This window comes from Pectinophora gossypiella, chromosome 27 (genome assembly GCF_024362695.1).
Source record: "Pectinophora gossypiella chromosome 27, ilPecGoss1.1, whole genome shotgun sequence".
Lineage (NCBI taxonomy): Eukaryota > Metazoa > Arthropoda > Insecta > Lepidoptera > Gelechiidae > Pectinophora > Pectinophora gossypiella.
In genome coordinates this window covers 2,079,159-2,095,529 of record NC_065430.1, presented here as the reverse complement: position 1 = coordinate 2,095,529, position 16,371 = coordinate 2,079,159, and the positions used below count along the sequence as shown (strand labels likewise).

Genomic DNA, 16,371 nt, shown 5'->3' with positions numbered 1-16,371 from the left:
TAAGTGACATCGTAACGAATACTGAGGGGGATGTTTCAGCTCACTATTCTGAATAAATATCAAGAAGAATTTTCCATCGCAAAAGTATATAATTGAAAATAATTTAATAAAACTAAAAAAAAAAACATTGAAGTTGCGACGGAAAATTCCACTTGATATTAACTCAGAATCATATTAGTCTGAATCTTCTTCCTCAGTATTATTCGTTACGATGTCAATAACATCCTGTATTATAAATTAAAACCAAAGCTGAAAATAGCCCTTAATTAATGATATTTTGTAGTTTAATCCGGGCGTAACTTTATTTTGTTTTGTCGACGCGATACATGTCGCGTTTACCCCAATAGCGTGCACCATGCCGCGGGGGCAAGAATAGATAAAAACCTTCACGGATAGGTAACTATCTCGTTACCATAGCAACATTGATTTAACTTCAACGAGCTGTTAATCCTTTCAGATAAAAGTCAAAATCTCCATACAATCGTATGGTGAAAATAATTTTGTTTAAACTATTATGTTAATTATTTTATATTATACAAGATGAGTGCGTGTGCTTGTGAGAGGCCGCGGCGATATCGCGTTTTTAGTGCGAGACCTCTAGATTATTTATATGGTAAGTAAACTCTCCCTATCCATCCATAGGGAAGGGCCGTGCCTCAGCAGTGGGGACGTTAATGCGCTGGTGATGATGAAGTAAACTGTAACTGACCAGGACCGTTGGTCCCGGCTATTAGCCGTGAAAACACCCCCACCAACCCGCATTGGAGCAGCGCGATGGAGTATGCTCCATACCCCCTCCGGTTGATTGAGGGAAGGCCGTGCCAAGCAGTGGGACGTATGATAGATAGATAGATAGAAATTGTTTATTATAAAAGGACGCCACACACACAAAACAGTTACTTACAAAAAGCATAGGAGGATGTTCATTAGAATGACCATATGGTGGTGGTGGACGTCCTGAGATAAAAGGGCCTCACTCAGCACAAGTCGCGGCGTGAACCACGACGCTGGTATTATGTGGACCCTAGGCTGTTTCCTTTCATCTCATAATGACAACTTCGCAAAATGCCAACTTCTCAATATGCCAACTTCTCAAAATGCCAACTTTTCAGAATGACAACTATCAATTTATGTATGTATATAAGTAAAAACTGCAAGACTAAATAAAAATATAGCAATAAAAATATATAAGTAAATACAGGGTGTTAGTGACAACGTAACGAATACTTCTTATCTTGTGGTTCAACCTCATCTACCCTGGTGTCAGAGGTATTACTGAGCCGCCAAAGGCCCCTGATATGGCTCATATAACGACTACATACATCAGTAAGTAGTAACCGGAACCAAGGGCTTAACGTGACTTCCAAAGCACGGATCGTCTTGATTACTTTCGGACAATCAGGTGGTCAGCCTGTAATGTCCTAACCAAACTGGGGATCACAAAGCGATTTTTGTGATATGTCCCCACCGGGATTCAAACCCAGGACTTCAAACGTCGCAAAATTCACAATATTTTTTTAAATTAAGTATTTTCAGTTCTATACTTTTGGTACTTATGGAAAATTCCACTTGATATTAACTCATAATAATCAGCTGAATAATCCCCCTCAGTATTTGTTACAAGTACGTACAGTAGCCATACAAATGCGTATGGAAACCATGATTCTGAGTCGATAAGAACTGTCGGAAAATTCATGAACTTTTTTAATTAATAAATTCAGTCATACCTTTGCGCTTTTTTTTGGCGGAAGGCAAGAGGGAAAGCATTACCCTATACTTCCCTAAAAAGTGGCATGGAGAATGCTACACCGACAAGAGCGTGGCTCTTCAATTAGTGATGACTTTTGCGACGGAAAATTCCACTTGATATTAAGCTCAGAACAACAGAATCATGGTCTGAATCAGCCCTCAAAGTTTTCGTTACGATGCCACTAACCTGTATTACTTACTTATATATTTTTTATTGATATTTTTTTTTATTGCTGAGTATATTTTTTTTTTGGGGACGTAGCATGTAAATTCCCTCATAACATAACATAAATAGCCTATATACGTCCCACTGCTGGGCACAGGCCTCCTCTCAATCAACCGGAGAAGGTATGGAGCATACTCCACCACGCTGCTCCACTGCGGGTTGGTGGAGGTGTTTTTACGGCTAATAACCGGGACCAACGGCTTAACGTGCCCTCCGAAGCACGGAATCAACTTACTTTTTCGGACAATCAGGTGATTCAAGCCTGAAAAGTCCTTACCAAACAAAGGACAGTCTCACAAAGTGATTTCGACAATGTCCCCATCGGGAAACGAACCCGGACCTCCAGGTCGTGAGCCTAACGCTCTTACATAAATTCCCTCATTTTGGTATATTATACTTAGTCGTGAAATGATATTCTATTTCCAGAACACGCTAAGGAAAACTTAGGTAAGTACATAAGTAGGTAATAAATATGAGGTTTTATTCGTTGTGATAACTTTCAGATTCAGCATACATTGTTTCCGGCGCACGCGACTATGCAAGAACGCAATTTAAAGCCGCCATGGGGTCTGCACAAGTCGTTAGTATTACCTTAATATAAATTTAGTTACTTAGTACAAAAAAATCATACTAAGTATAAGTACCTTACCTTCTAAAGCGGGGTTAAATCCAGGATGTTTTAATGAAAGGCCAGAAGGGACCATCTTTTTGACGTGGCTTATTGTAAATTTGCCGCAGATAGCATTAACTACTTGGCCGGACAAATGGGGAGCGCTGAGAGCTCTCAACCGGTATAAAATTTAAGACAACAGGCCTGGGGGTGCCCAGATGGGCGCGAACCTCAGCTTGAGAGAATTCATCGACCAAATGTCAAATCAAATCAAATGTCAAATAGCAATATTGCCTTCTTAGATGAATTGCTTCGATGTGACCATTTTAACCCCTCTGAAGCTAAAAACTGTGAAGCAAGAAATCGTTACCCGTAGCCAAACAAAACTACCAGAAAAAACTAACTTGTCATGTCAACTCCCTGGCTGCTGGCTTATCGGCGTCCGGAAGTATTGTATAGACAAGACTTAAGAGGAACAGTGGGGTTAAAATGGCCACATCGAAGCAATTCATCTAAGAAAGCAATATTGCTATTTGACATTTGTTTGCATTGCGCACTTACTTTTATATGCGCAAAAGTCAAATTGCAATATTGCTTTATTAGATGAATTGCTTCGATGTGGCCATTTTAACCACCCTGATATTCAACAAGTTTATCTATGATCATTAACGTTAAATAAATGATTCTGATTTCTGATTATTTATACCGAGCCCCATACAAGCATCAAGTAGTTATATCTATGGCCGATTACTCTAGCCATAAAGACAGCCAATCAGCTCGCGACACCAAACACTTCAGGACCCCGATACCGACCCCGTCGCCGTAGTCGAGGTCGTGGTCCCTCAATCAGCGCTTTTTATCGCTATCGACCCACTAGGGTCGATTAATTCTTTCAAATATTTTTTCCTTTCAGACGACGCCCTGAGCCGAGGTTCGCGCCCAACTGGGCCCCTCAGGCCTGTTGTCTAAACGTTGTACCGGGTGAGAGCCTTCAGCGCTCCCCATTTGTCCCGCCAAGTAGTTAATGCCATCTGCGGCAAATCTACTATAAATCACGTCAAAAAAAGTTGTTATATTTCGTTGTTCTAAAGTTGCAAATTCTTTGCAGATTTATCAACCAGTATACAAGACCATGTTTTCGGAACTACGCAAGTATCCGAGGATGCATGTTGGTAAGTAATTTCTTGGTCCAGTGGTTGAGCGTTGGGCTCACGATCCGCAGGTCCCGGGTTCGAATTCCTGTGGGGACAGATCACAAAAATCACTTTGGTTTGGCTAAGGCGTTGCAAGCTAATAACCCGATTGTTATGGGTAATCAGCTCGCGACACCAAACACTTCAGAACTCCGATACCGACCCCGCCGGCATCCCTTAAGGTTAATTCTTTCAAATAAAGTTCCTCTCGGATGACGCCCTGAGCCGCGGTTCGCGCCCAACTGGGCATCCTCAGGCCTGTTGTCTTAAACGTTGTACCGGGTGAGAGCCCTCAGCGCTTCCCATTTGTCCGGCCAAGTGGTTAATGCCATCCGCGGCAAATCTACAATAAGTCACGACATAAAAAAAAACGATTAAATTATTTTAAGCCCGCGGTGACTGCACGGAATTCGGATCATTCTTTCAATGCTTACCGCTATCGGCTCAATTCATTATCAAATGCCCTGAGTAGAGATTCTTGAAGAGCCTTGGTAGTTCAGTTGGTAGAACTTCTCACTTTGAGGTCGCAGGTTTGAATCCAGCAGAGGCCTGAACTAAAGGTTGTCGAATTTGTCCGCGCCCAACTGGGCACCCTCAGGCCTGTTGTCTTAAATTTTGTACCGGGTGAGAGCCCTCAGCGCTCCCCATTTGTCCGGCCAAGTGGTTAATGCCATCTGCGGAAAATCCACAATAAGTCTAAAATAAAGGAAAGGCCTAAACCAATGATATATGATTATTTTTTTGTTATGTTGGTATCATTATATTATGTTTATTGCACCAGCCCGTGCTCCAATGATTAATCTTATTTCACCCTAAGGTTGCCTGGCAGAAATTGCTGTTTAGCAATAAGGCCGCCTATTGTGCTTGAGTTTTATTCGTATGTTTATGTCCTTTGTATATGTATATGTTGTTGTGCAATAAAGTATTATTGATTGATTGATTGAATGATTTACGAATTTGTTTTCAAGGTCATATTTATAAATGAATAAATAAATTATCCACAGTGTATCACCCGAACTGTCGCATGCCGGACCACATGGACACCTCGTACGGCGCATACCTGACCCGAGTGGGCAACGCGGCGTACACCCCCACACCAGACTTCGGGGGAAAAGACCGCTTCAAGTTCAGTGCTTGGTGAGTGGAGACCCCGCCGGGGTAAAACTACTATGTATACATTTATGCCATGGCTCCTTACCTATATAATAATCTGCCTGATGGCCTACTGAATAAAAAAAAAACAGTTATTTAATTTATTAATTGACAAAGCATATTATATGTATAAGTCAGATATCAAATCAAATCAAATCAAATATACTTAAAAATAATAAAATAATAAAGAAAGTTTATTCAGGTGAAATCTACGACACACATACATATACAATGGCCCCGATTCCTGCAGACACCGCCTAGTTTTATTTTAAGTTATATCCGTCATTTTCATATCCGTCGAAAAGGAAAGGGACGGATGAAAGAAAGAAAGAAAGAAAGAAAGAAAAATCATTTATTCAACCAATTATGTCACACTACACAAACTTAAATTTAGTTACATAGATTGTTAGTTGTACAATATATTTTGTAAGAAGTAGATTTTTTGAGTAATGTGACACAACTGTGAAAAAGGAACCGACTCAGCATAAGTTCATCTCAACACGTTGAGGTGAACGCTGTTTTTTCAGTCGACCCCTTTTGCCAGTCAGATCACAAGCCGAGAAAACTATGCTATAGTATTAACACTGTTCGAATTATGAAATAATCAAAGCAATATAACTAAAATAGGTACGTACTTGTGATAATTTAAATTATCGGACTAACAGTAAGCAGTGCATAAAAATATATGAACCGTAAATATCGTTGCAACATGCTTAATTTATAAACGGTTATACGATTATACCACCATCATGTCAAAGTCTGTTGTTGTTTTAATAAAATAAAACACTTTAATTTCTTTTTAAAAGTTGATTTGGACATAGGCAGCCTTAGCGGAGGAGGAAGGTCATTCCAACATTTTGACGCTTGATGGCGGAAACTTCCTTCAAAGGCTCGCGTTTTGTGAAAAGGAGACACGAGTAAATAACTATTTGTCCTTCGTGAGTTATATGAATACTCTGCCCACTTCAGTTTTTTGTAGAGATATGGAGGCCACTGAGATCTCACTATAGAAAACAGGAAGGTAGCGAAGTGCAAATTTCGTCTCGATTCCATATTCAAGATGCCATGATTGTTTAAAATCGGAGTGATGTGGGTTCTAGGAGGTACCTTGAAACAGAATCTAGCGCAGGCATTCTGAACGCGTTGGATCATTCGCTTAGATGAGGCTAGCAGACAAGGTCCCAAAACGACATCGCAGTAATTAAGCTTGGATAAAATAAGCGTCTCACAGATTTTCTTCCTAACATCTTCAGTAAGCAAATTCTTGACTTTATAAAGAATATTTAATCTGTAGAGACAGTTTTTGACCACACTAGCGATATGGCTTTCAAAACGCAGTCTACTATCCATCTCAATTCCTAGATTTCTCGCCTGAGATACGAATTCAATGTTACACCCCAGTATAGTAATCTTTGGGTTGCATGATAAGATCCTGGTTACTTGTTTTTTTGATCCTAGCACCATTGCCTTGGTTTTGATAGGGTTAAGTACGAGGGCATTACGTTTAGACCAGCTAGCAATGGAGTCTAGATCTGACTGAACTTTTAAAAGCGAGGATTCCAAATCCTGTGGCTTAGTGTGGAAGTATACTTGGACATCGTCGGCGTAGAGATGAATCTTGCAGTGTGCTACGTGATTAATAATATCGGCAGTATATAAAGTAAAAAGCACAGGGCCCAATATAGAGCCTTGCGGCACACCTCTGATCACATCTTGTACAGCCGACCTAGAGATACTTCCATCAGGAGCTTGCACTTTAACTATCTGGGCTCTATCGGACAAATAACTGCGGAACCAATCCACTGTTACTGGGTCAAAGCCATAGTAAGACATTTTAGCAAGTAACAGTGGAATATCTATAGAGTCAAACGCGCGGGAAAAGTCTAAGAGGGACAATATAGTAGCCATTCCTTTGTCTTGCGCGTCTAGTGTATTATCAATGACTTCAGATAGAGCGGTAGCTGTACTTACACCTTGACGGAAACCAGACTGCACCTCAGGTAAAATCCTGTTTTCTTCTAAGTACTTAGTGAGTTGGAAGCACACTATTCGCTCCAGGACCTTTGATAAAAATGGTAAGAGACTAATTGGCCTGAGGTCTTTAAAATCCGTGGGGTTAATAATTTTGGGGATAGGGACAACGAGTGCAGTCTTCCATACATGCGGAAATGTAGAAGTCGAGATGGAATGACCTATAATGGCTGTTATATACGGCAATGTATGAGGTAAAGTAAGCATGATCATTTCACAGTCAATCATATCTACTCCTTGCGAATTTGATTTAATAGATTGTATAGCTTTGTAAACATCTAATTCACTTACTAATTTTAACTTGAAAACAGCGTTTTTATTAAACTTATTACTTTCAAAGTAATTTATTTCGCGAGGAGGGGCTGAATTGCTACAGGGGAGAGTGAGAAAATGTCTGTTAATGTTATCTGGATCTCTAATGTTGTCTGGTAGAGTACTAGCATCTTTACTTTCAGGAAATATGTTATTGTATATGTTTTTCCAGAGGCTCTTTGGGTCATGAGACAATCTATTAATTGATTGATTAAAAAAAGCTTTCTTCTCAGTAAACAGAGTTATATTAGCATGCTTTCTTAGACCTCTATAATAGTCTTTGTGTTCATCAAGGCGGGATTTACGTGATCTATCAAGCGCCTCGTGACACAATTCAAGAAGGTATCTCGTATTGCTTGTTACCCAAGGAGTAGGTTTATGTTTTATATAAGTCGTTTTCAAAGGTGCATGAAGGTCAAAAAGGTCAAAAAATAAACTATTAAAACGATCTACCATGTCGTCAATTGAACAAAAAGTTAAAATGCTAGCCCAATCCAAACTCTCTAAATCACGATTAAAATTATCTATGTTTATGTCCTTGATAGGTCTATAAGTCACATGTTTCGGTATAAATTTGGGTTTTTTTATATTTAGCGTAACGTTCACCATGCGATGGCCGTTGATAGAGTTTGTATTAGATACATTATATAGTTCCACATTTTTGACGTTACAGTCTGAACAGACTAGATCAATCAGTGTAGATCTCTTGCCCTCCGTGAAATGTGTAGGTTCGTTTACAACTTGAGATAAGCCGGTGCTCTGTAAGAAAGATTGGAATTTGCGAAATGCACTTGTCTCAGGAGTAAGTTGATCTATGTTAAAATCGCCAAGCAGTATAATATGGTCATAACTAGCTAAAGCAGCAATAGTATCACTAATAGCGTCCAAAAATAAATCTACTGACTGATCTGGCGGACGGTATGCGGTACCAATCACAATACGAAGTCCATTTATAGTAGCACGAACCCAGTACTGCTCTACAGTTGAAACAGGATGTTTAATTTTTCTTGCCGTTATACCCTCACGAATATAAAAAGCCACACCTCCTCCTCTACCCCTGCATAATATGGTTAGGGGTCTAGGTATCATCCTAAGCCTATAAGAAGGTATGGCAGGCGCTAAAGCCTCACAACCAGCCTTAATCCATGATTCGTTTATAGCAATGATATCCGGTTTAAAGCGCTCTACAGCCAATACAAATTCATCTCCACATGTATTAAGCGATTGAGCATTATATAAGCTAATAGCAAACTTTTTTTTATTCGCAATCATTTTCATAGTTTAAAGCTAATTAGTAATAAGCATCTCAGTAGAGAGAGAAGTGTACAATATACAAAATTGATTTGTATAACTAGACATTTATGTTTTAGAGCGCAGCTATCTTGTATATTACATAATTCAAAAGTGCACACATTTATGACGATAATAATACAATGACACTTGACAAAAAAGATAATGAGATGTAACTGTAGAAAACACGTTACTCTGTTAAATAGCCAGAAGTTAATGAGTATAAAAGTCCCTTTCACCAATAAGTACACACAGAAGATATGATAATGTTCATCAAGCACGAGTCCTGTTATATTTTCTACAACAGATATGAACAGGTATGTATAACAAAAGTTTCGTACATTTTTTTGAATAGAGCAAAATCTTAATACTTCGCAAAGTGATTGAAAAGAGTAACAAGCATACAATAGAAATAAAAACAATGCTACATGCAAAAGTGCACACAGGTGCAATAATCTACCGAAAGCACACGCGGGTTTTTCTATATCAATTAACGTCCAAGCGAAACAAGTCATCTTGAGATTTTATATAGAACACAGGGCCATTCTCTACTTTTCGCACAAGGATTCTTCCGTTCTTACGCCACACGTATCTGAAACCTTTCTCTCTAGCAAGTTTACGAGTCGTTCCCCAAAGCTGACGGTCTGATTTAATTAGACGCTCGTTGATGTATACATTGTTATTGGGTCCAGATACCTCGATGTCTTCATTACGTAGAGAACGACGAACACGCGCTGCTCGCAGCATCTCATCCCGTGGCGCACGTCGAGTAAAGCGCACCACGATAGGGCGGGCACGCATCGGCTGGCCGTCTTTCTGTGAAATGCTTTGCGTCGCGCCAGCACGCGACACGTAATCAACGTCACGGGGGTCGAGATCCACACCGAGTTTTGCTGCTATTACTCCCACCACATGAGTTAAGTTCTCGCCTTTGTGTTCATTGACGCCCGCAATCTCTATGTTGTTAACTACGTCCATACGATCTCGGTGCATTAGTTGAGTACGCAACTCGGTGACTTCTTCACGCAGTTCCTTGATTTCAACTTCGTATTGCTCAAATTTTGCCAACTTTTCTTTTATCTGTGTTAATTCACTACGAAAGGAGGAGACTTCCTCACGGCATTGGCTTAAAGAGGCAACGAGACAGTCCATGTTCAATGTAAGAGTATTAACCGTCCGCTGAAATACTTGCATACTGGCCGAAAAATCGTCGACTGGGGTCTTTGTATCATTCAATTTTGGCGAGGGCAGTTCTTGTACTTTGGCACCGCCTGGGTTAGTGTGTTCAGGGCTTAAATCATCCCCCTTTGATCCACCTCCCCTAGGGGCCAGATTAACATTGATGGAGTCATCTTTACCGCTATATTCAGATTGCGGTCCGATAGATACCCGAATCGGCAGTTCTTCATTATTACGCCTTGTCGCAGAATAGCTACACTTCGGGCAGGTAAATGTTTTCACTAACTCCTGCCGCTTACTATTAAACTGCGCCGACGTAATGTTTAAGCAAGCATAATGGAATGCCGCTTTACATGTTTGACAACTCAGTGATTCTCCTGAATATTTTATATCCTTCTGACAAGAATTACACTTACGCATCTTGCTTTGCTATTAATATCAGGCGCTTTGTAATCGGTGCGACTGGCACAGTAGATGACGTCACTCAAGGCAGGTAGCGTACCTCAAATTCGCCGCGGCTGAATCACGCTACGTAGCGCAGTGGTCGATGGCTCGGCCCAACAGTGCGCAGCGATGACACCGGGTTCGATCCTCACCGCAAGCTGGACTTTATTTCAACTCGTACCTCACCACACCCGTCGATGAATGAATGAGAGATCCGACACCAACCAATATGGCCGCCGCGTCTTACGGTAAACACCCCAAGAGGAAACAGGAGGTACCGATATTCGCAAAATAGCACTCACTAATCTCAACTCAAAAATATTACAAAAATTACGGAACACCAATAACACGTCCACTCAGCTCGAGATCCAACTGACAACCAGCTGATTCACAGCTCTTAAATTTTAGGAAGAATGAGTAAATAAATGAATAACCCGGGCGAATCAAAAGGTATGTCGCTGGTATGCAATCCGTTTGACGTGCTGTCTACTTAACTGTGTCGGGTTATTGACTGATGTAAAATTTTTAGACGGTTGTTTTAGATTTGTGCTTAAAATTGACGTGTGTTCCATAAATTTTATGCTTGTCGATTACCCGTCCCTTTCCTTTTCGGCGGATAAGAAAATGACAGATATAACTTAAAATAAAATTAGATGGTATTTACAGGAATTAGCACCATTGACATTAATATTTAGTTGGAAAACATAAAGGTATATGGGTGCCGCAGCTCACCAAAAAAGGCCAGGGTTCAGTGAAAATTTACCCAGAGGGCAACACTGATTTTCAACCCACGCCGATCGGTGAAACGCGAGTACCCGCACAATAAATTTTAAAAAATACTTAAATAAAGATTAAGTACAAAAAAGCGACTTAGTATTACACATGGAAACAAAACAATAAAAGATTTAAGTACTTTATTGAACACAACATACAAAACAAATTTACACAAATGGATGATAGATACAGTACAATCTGGCGGCTTTATTGCTAAGCAGCAAGTTCTTCCAGGCAACCAGTAGAAAGGAAACATTTACTAACAACAACAACACAAACAAAGCACCAAAATATCACATCATAAAAACATCTGAATAAAATCATCAACATCGGAAGACATCTGAATATTTGACAATCTTCAAGTAAGACGATGACACTTAGTATAATCATCATCATCAGCCCATTAACGTCCCCACTGCTGGGGCACGGTCCTTCCCTATGGATGGATAGGGAGATCGGGCCTTAAACCATCACGCGGGCCCAGTGCGGATTGTTTGTACTTATTTAAGTTTTTGTATTCGTAACGGCGGTAATGTGTAATTGGTTGGTTGTTGTTAATTTTATTGACGTTGTGTAAGTACTATTCAGCATATTGAAATGTACTTATTCACTTTTATACCTAATGCAATTCTTTACTAAATTGAAATACAATGCATGAACTCTTGAGATATTTGTATGCACGTCTCATGGCAGTGCATACTGATACATGTTTAATGTTATGTAATATTTAATAAGATCTTCTTAGGAAGGAACAAGTTACCTCGTAGCTAGAACGATCCTTTTCCATGGCGGAACACAATTTTTCACGAAAAAATAATATGAAAATTCGCCACCAAACTTGGCATATTTTGATACTCACCCATTATTATAGTATTATTTGAGCACTGGAGCAGCGTGGTGGAGTATAGCTACTCCATACCCCCTCCGGTTCTTTGAGGGGAGGCCTGTGCCCAGCAGTGGGACGTATATAGGCTGTTTATGTTATGTATGTTGAGCATATTTCCTTATTCTATGCATCAGGCTCAGATTGTGGTCAAATGCCTATATTATTAAAAAAAACTCTATCAACAGCCCCAGGAAGGTGCTGGACGTGAAGAATACGAGCCCAGAGTTCCACCCACCCACGCCGCAGCCGCTGAACATCCCAAGCAAGCCGAGGAATAGAGGCACCCAGAGCGTTTACAGGTATTTAACATGGACCTTTATTCCCGTTGAACCCCACTGAACATGGCACATAACATAAGAGAAGACGCCCACTCTCCTTCTTATCGTGTGGGTTGTGAGGTGGAATACTAACATCATCAACCCTGGTGTCAGGGTTGTTATTGAGACGCTAACGGCCTCTGACATGACCCATGTACAGCGCCGTCTTAACTTAGGCTGGGGCCCTTGGGCACACAAGAATTTGGGGCCCTTTCTGAAAGTAAAGAAAGCGAATTGGAAAGTAAAAAAAGAAAAACACATTTTTTACCAATTTATTTACGACATTATGCCGCTGTTCTTTTCTGCCGCGCGGCGAAAAACTCGTAGTGCGCGCCTGGCCGACCATTATTCAGATATACATCAAATCTGCAGAGAGTCGTCAGCACAAACCATTCCATGGCAGCCAGACGGAGTTGCGGCAAAGACTTGTGAGAATACTCCCGAAGTCCTGTACCTGGACAAACTTGAATGGGGTAAGAAAAGTCTTCTTCTGATTATTCTTCTCTCGTGTGGGTTGTGAGGTGCATTACCAACCTCATCAACCCTGGTGTCAGGGTTACTATGAGCCGCCAAAGGCCCCTGACATGACTCATGTAACGACTACGTACTTACATGAGTAAGTAGTAACCGAGACCAACAACTTAACGTGCCCAAGCACGGATCATCTTACTTTCGGACAATCAGGTGATCAGCCTGTAATATCCTAACCAAACTAGGGATCACAAAGTGATTTTTCTGATATGTCCCCACCGGGATTCGAACCCGGGACCTCCGGATCGTGAGCGTTGACTAAGACTAAGTTACTGACATCTATATGGGACATACCTAATAGTCTACCATATATGGTCAGTCACATCTCTAGCGCGAGCAAACCAACGCGTCTCAATGTTTGGATCTTTTAATTTAATATAATATCCTAAGTAATACAGTTCATTCAATTATTTGTGTGGGGTTCTATTATAATTACCAGCGCTCCCTACAACATCTATGTAAAAGTCTGACAGGTTTACGTGCCTTCCGAAGCAAGGAGGTGTCCCGAAGACTTATCCGTCATCTAGTTTTGTCATTTCCAGGACCTGGCAAGCCGTATCGCACTGGAGATCTACCGGCTGACTTCCACACTACTGAAATCATTAACAAGTAAGTGCTTTTTTTAAAGTGACTACTTGGCCGGACAAATGGGGAACGCTGAGGGCTCTCACCCGGTACAAAAATTAAGACAACAGGCCTGAGGGTGCCGAGTTGGGCGCGAACCTCGTCTCAGGGCGTCGTCTGAGAGGAAGAATATTTGAAAGAATTAATCGACTCTAGTGGGTCGATAGCGATAAGCGCTGAATAAGGGAAATCGTCGACCACGCCGGCGGGGTCGGTATCGGGGTCCTGAAGTGTTTGGTGTCGCGAGCTGATTGGCTGCCTCTATGGCTAGAGTAATCGGGTCGTCGGGATCGTATTATACTACGTCCTTCGGACGCCGATACTTTTCTTTACCGTCTCTAAGTGGGATGTATTCGGAAGCATATAAATAAATGTACTTACTACTACTATCGTGTGGGTTGTGACGTGGATTACCAACCTCATCGACCCTGGTGTCAGGGTTACTATTGAGCCGCCAAAGGCCCCTGACATGACTCATGTAACGACTACGTACTTACATCAGTAAGTAGTAACCGGGACCAACGGCTTAACGTGCCTACTTTCGGACAACCAGGTGATCAGCCTGTAATGTCCTAACCAGGGATCACAAAATGATAAATAAATAAAAAATATATATGATGATAATAATGATGAATAAAGGTATGTATGGTAGAAGTATGAAAGACTTTGTTTTTTATTTGCTCCCAAGTCCCAGTTCTGCTGCTGCTTCTATAGCAACAAATTAAGAAGAAAGAAAGAAAGAAAACATTTATTTTAGAAACAAGTAGGTGGTACACACAATAGAAAAATGAACAAAATAATGAATTAAAACCTTATCTCTAAAAAGGGACATCAGCTCAGCAATTACGGTCAATCATTGTATTCTGTCCAGGATGCGTCACGCCCGGGTGTGGTACGAGGTGGCAGAGCGCGGGGTGTTCCCTCGATGGATGAAGAAGCGAGACGCCATCATCACAGATATTGAGACCAAGGACTGGATCTTCAGAGAAGCGGTGAGTTCGTGGCATAAGAAGTTTGTGGCATAAGAAGTTTTTGGCATAAGAAGTTTGTGGCATAAGAAGTTTGTGGCATAAGAAGTTTGTGCCATAAGAAGTGTGTGGCATAAGAAGGTTGTGGCATAAGAAGGTTGTGGCATAAGAAGTTTGTGGCATAAAAAGTTAGTGGAATAAGAATTTAGTGGCATAAAAAAATTGTGACATAAGAAGTTTGTGGTATAAGAGGTTTGTGGCATAAGAAGTTTCTGGCATAAGAAGTTTGTGGTATAAGAAGACCAGGGGGGTTAAAATGGCCACATCGAAGCAATTCATCTAAGAAAGCAATATTGCTATTTGACATTTGTTTGCATTGCGCACTTACTTTTATATATGCGCAAATGCTTCGATGTGGCCATTTTAACCCACCCAGGTATGCTTAAAAGTGTCAGCTAACATTTCAAGGTTAGCCCAGCTAACGTCATCCCGCCCTGCGTTGCCATTTTGTGTGTAAATTAGCCACGACCAATGTTTTTATATGGACTTTGCAAGGAAATTTTCAACTATTAGTAAAAGATTTTTATATAAATTAAGTACTTATGTGACAAGTAATAATAGTAATAATAGGTGCCGCATATGTAGTTGTATCATCATCATCAGCCCATTAACGTCCCCACTGCTGGGGCACGGGCCTTCCCTATCGATGGATAGGGAGATCGGGCCTTAAGCCATCACGCGGGCCCAGTGCGGATTGATGGTTATTAACAACTGCTAATGCAGCCGGGACCAACGGCTTAACGTGCCTTCCAAAGCCTCCATGCTTGCTCGGGATGAAAACTGTGGTCACCCATCCTATAACCGGCCTTAGCGAAAGTTGCTTAACTTCAACAATCGCAGACAACAGCTCCTCCATGTTGTTGTATCATTGCCTATTCCGTCCAGGAAATCGACGAACTCCAGGACATCAGGCTGAGCCTGCTGCACAAGTTGCAAGCTGAGAAGAGGACTCAGCAGAACAACAAGAACAGCAGGAAGCTGGACGCGCTCTGGAGGAACAAGAAGAAGGCCATGGAGAGGAAGATCGACCACATCCACCGGTCCAGAGACAGGGGTAACTTCTTCTTCTTCTGTCGTGTGGGTTGTGAGGTGGATTACCGACCTCATCAACCCTGGTAGGTTATTATTGAGCCGCCATAGCCCCCTGACATGACTTATGTAAAGACTACGTAGAGTCATGAGCAATATACGTAATGTACCCTTAGGATTCTGTCGCACTAACATATTTGACATTTAATGAGACTTACTTACAGTTCAATTTGTCAAAAAAGTTAATGTGACATGGTACCAAAGTGTATACATATTAATGCTCGTGACCGTACTTACATCAGTCAGTAATAACCGGTAACCTCCATCCGAAGCACATATCATCTTTTGGACAATCAGGTGATCAACTATAAATCACAAAGTTCACTTTCATCACAAAATTTATTTTGTGATTTGTCCCCACGGGGATTCGAACCCGGGGCTTCCGGATCGTGAGCATATCGCTCGAACCACTGGACCACGGAGGTGGTTACACGGAAACTAAGTATTCCACAGGCGTTCTCAGCTTATGACCAAAGGACCTTCACAGGGAATGCATCCGGATCAATGATGTGCCAAACCCGGCAGTTAAAAGGCGCAAAATGTGAGTTCAAATGAAAGTCTCGATCGATTTCCAAACGAACGAACGCATTTATTCGGTACAATTGCCCACCTTAGGTACTATTCTCAGGTTCACAACTAGTGAGGTATTACGTGCTAGTTACATTGTTGTCTTATTCTAATAGTAGCGACGTCTCGCTCTAACAGCACTTCATTCCGTCCTTTTCTAGCGACGCCGTCTCGCTTTAGTGCGGCGTCCGCTACAATACCTTTTTTTTGACGTGACTTATTGTAAATTTGCCGCAGATGGCATTAACTACTTGGCCGGACAAATGGGGAGCGCTGAAGGCCCTCACCCGGTACAGCGTTTAAGACAACAGGCCTGAGGGTGCCCAGTTGGGCGCAACTACAATACCTTTATTATACATTTGGTTCTAA

General features: G+C 41.3%; 1 protein-coding gene across 1 annotated transcript in view; it reads left to right on the top strand.

Moving 5' to 3' along the window:
• The first annotated feature begins 540 nt into the window (after window positions 1-540).
• LOC126378721 (cilia- and flagella-associated protein 91-like) overlaps window positions 541-16,371 on the top strand; it is a 30,502-nt gene continuing 14,671 nt past the window's right edge. Inside the window, exons 1-9 of the mRNA XM_050027102.1 lie at window positions 541-556; window positions 2,479-2,555; window positions 3,694-3,757; window positions 4,783-4,915; window positions 12,032-12,145; window positions 12,536-12,636; window positions 13,237-13,303; window positions 14,190-14,310; window positions 15,232-15,400. Of these exons, the coding sequence (XP_049883059.1) occupies window positions 541-556; window positions 2,479-2,555; window positions 3,694-3,757; window positions 4,783-4,915; window positions 12,032-12,145; window positions 12,536-12,636; window positions 13,237-13,303; window positions 14,190-14,310; window positions 15,232-15,400 (862 nt within the window). The remainder of the gene's footprint in view (window positions 557-2,478; window positions 2,556-3,693; window positions 3,758-4,782; window positions 4,916-12,031; window positions 12,146-12,535; window positions 12,637-13,236; window positions 13,304-14,189; window positions 14,311-15,231; window positions 15,401-16,371) is intronic.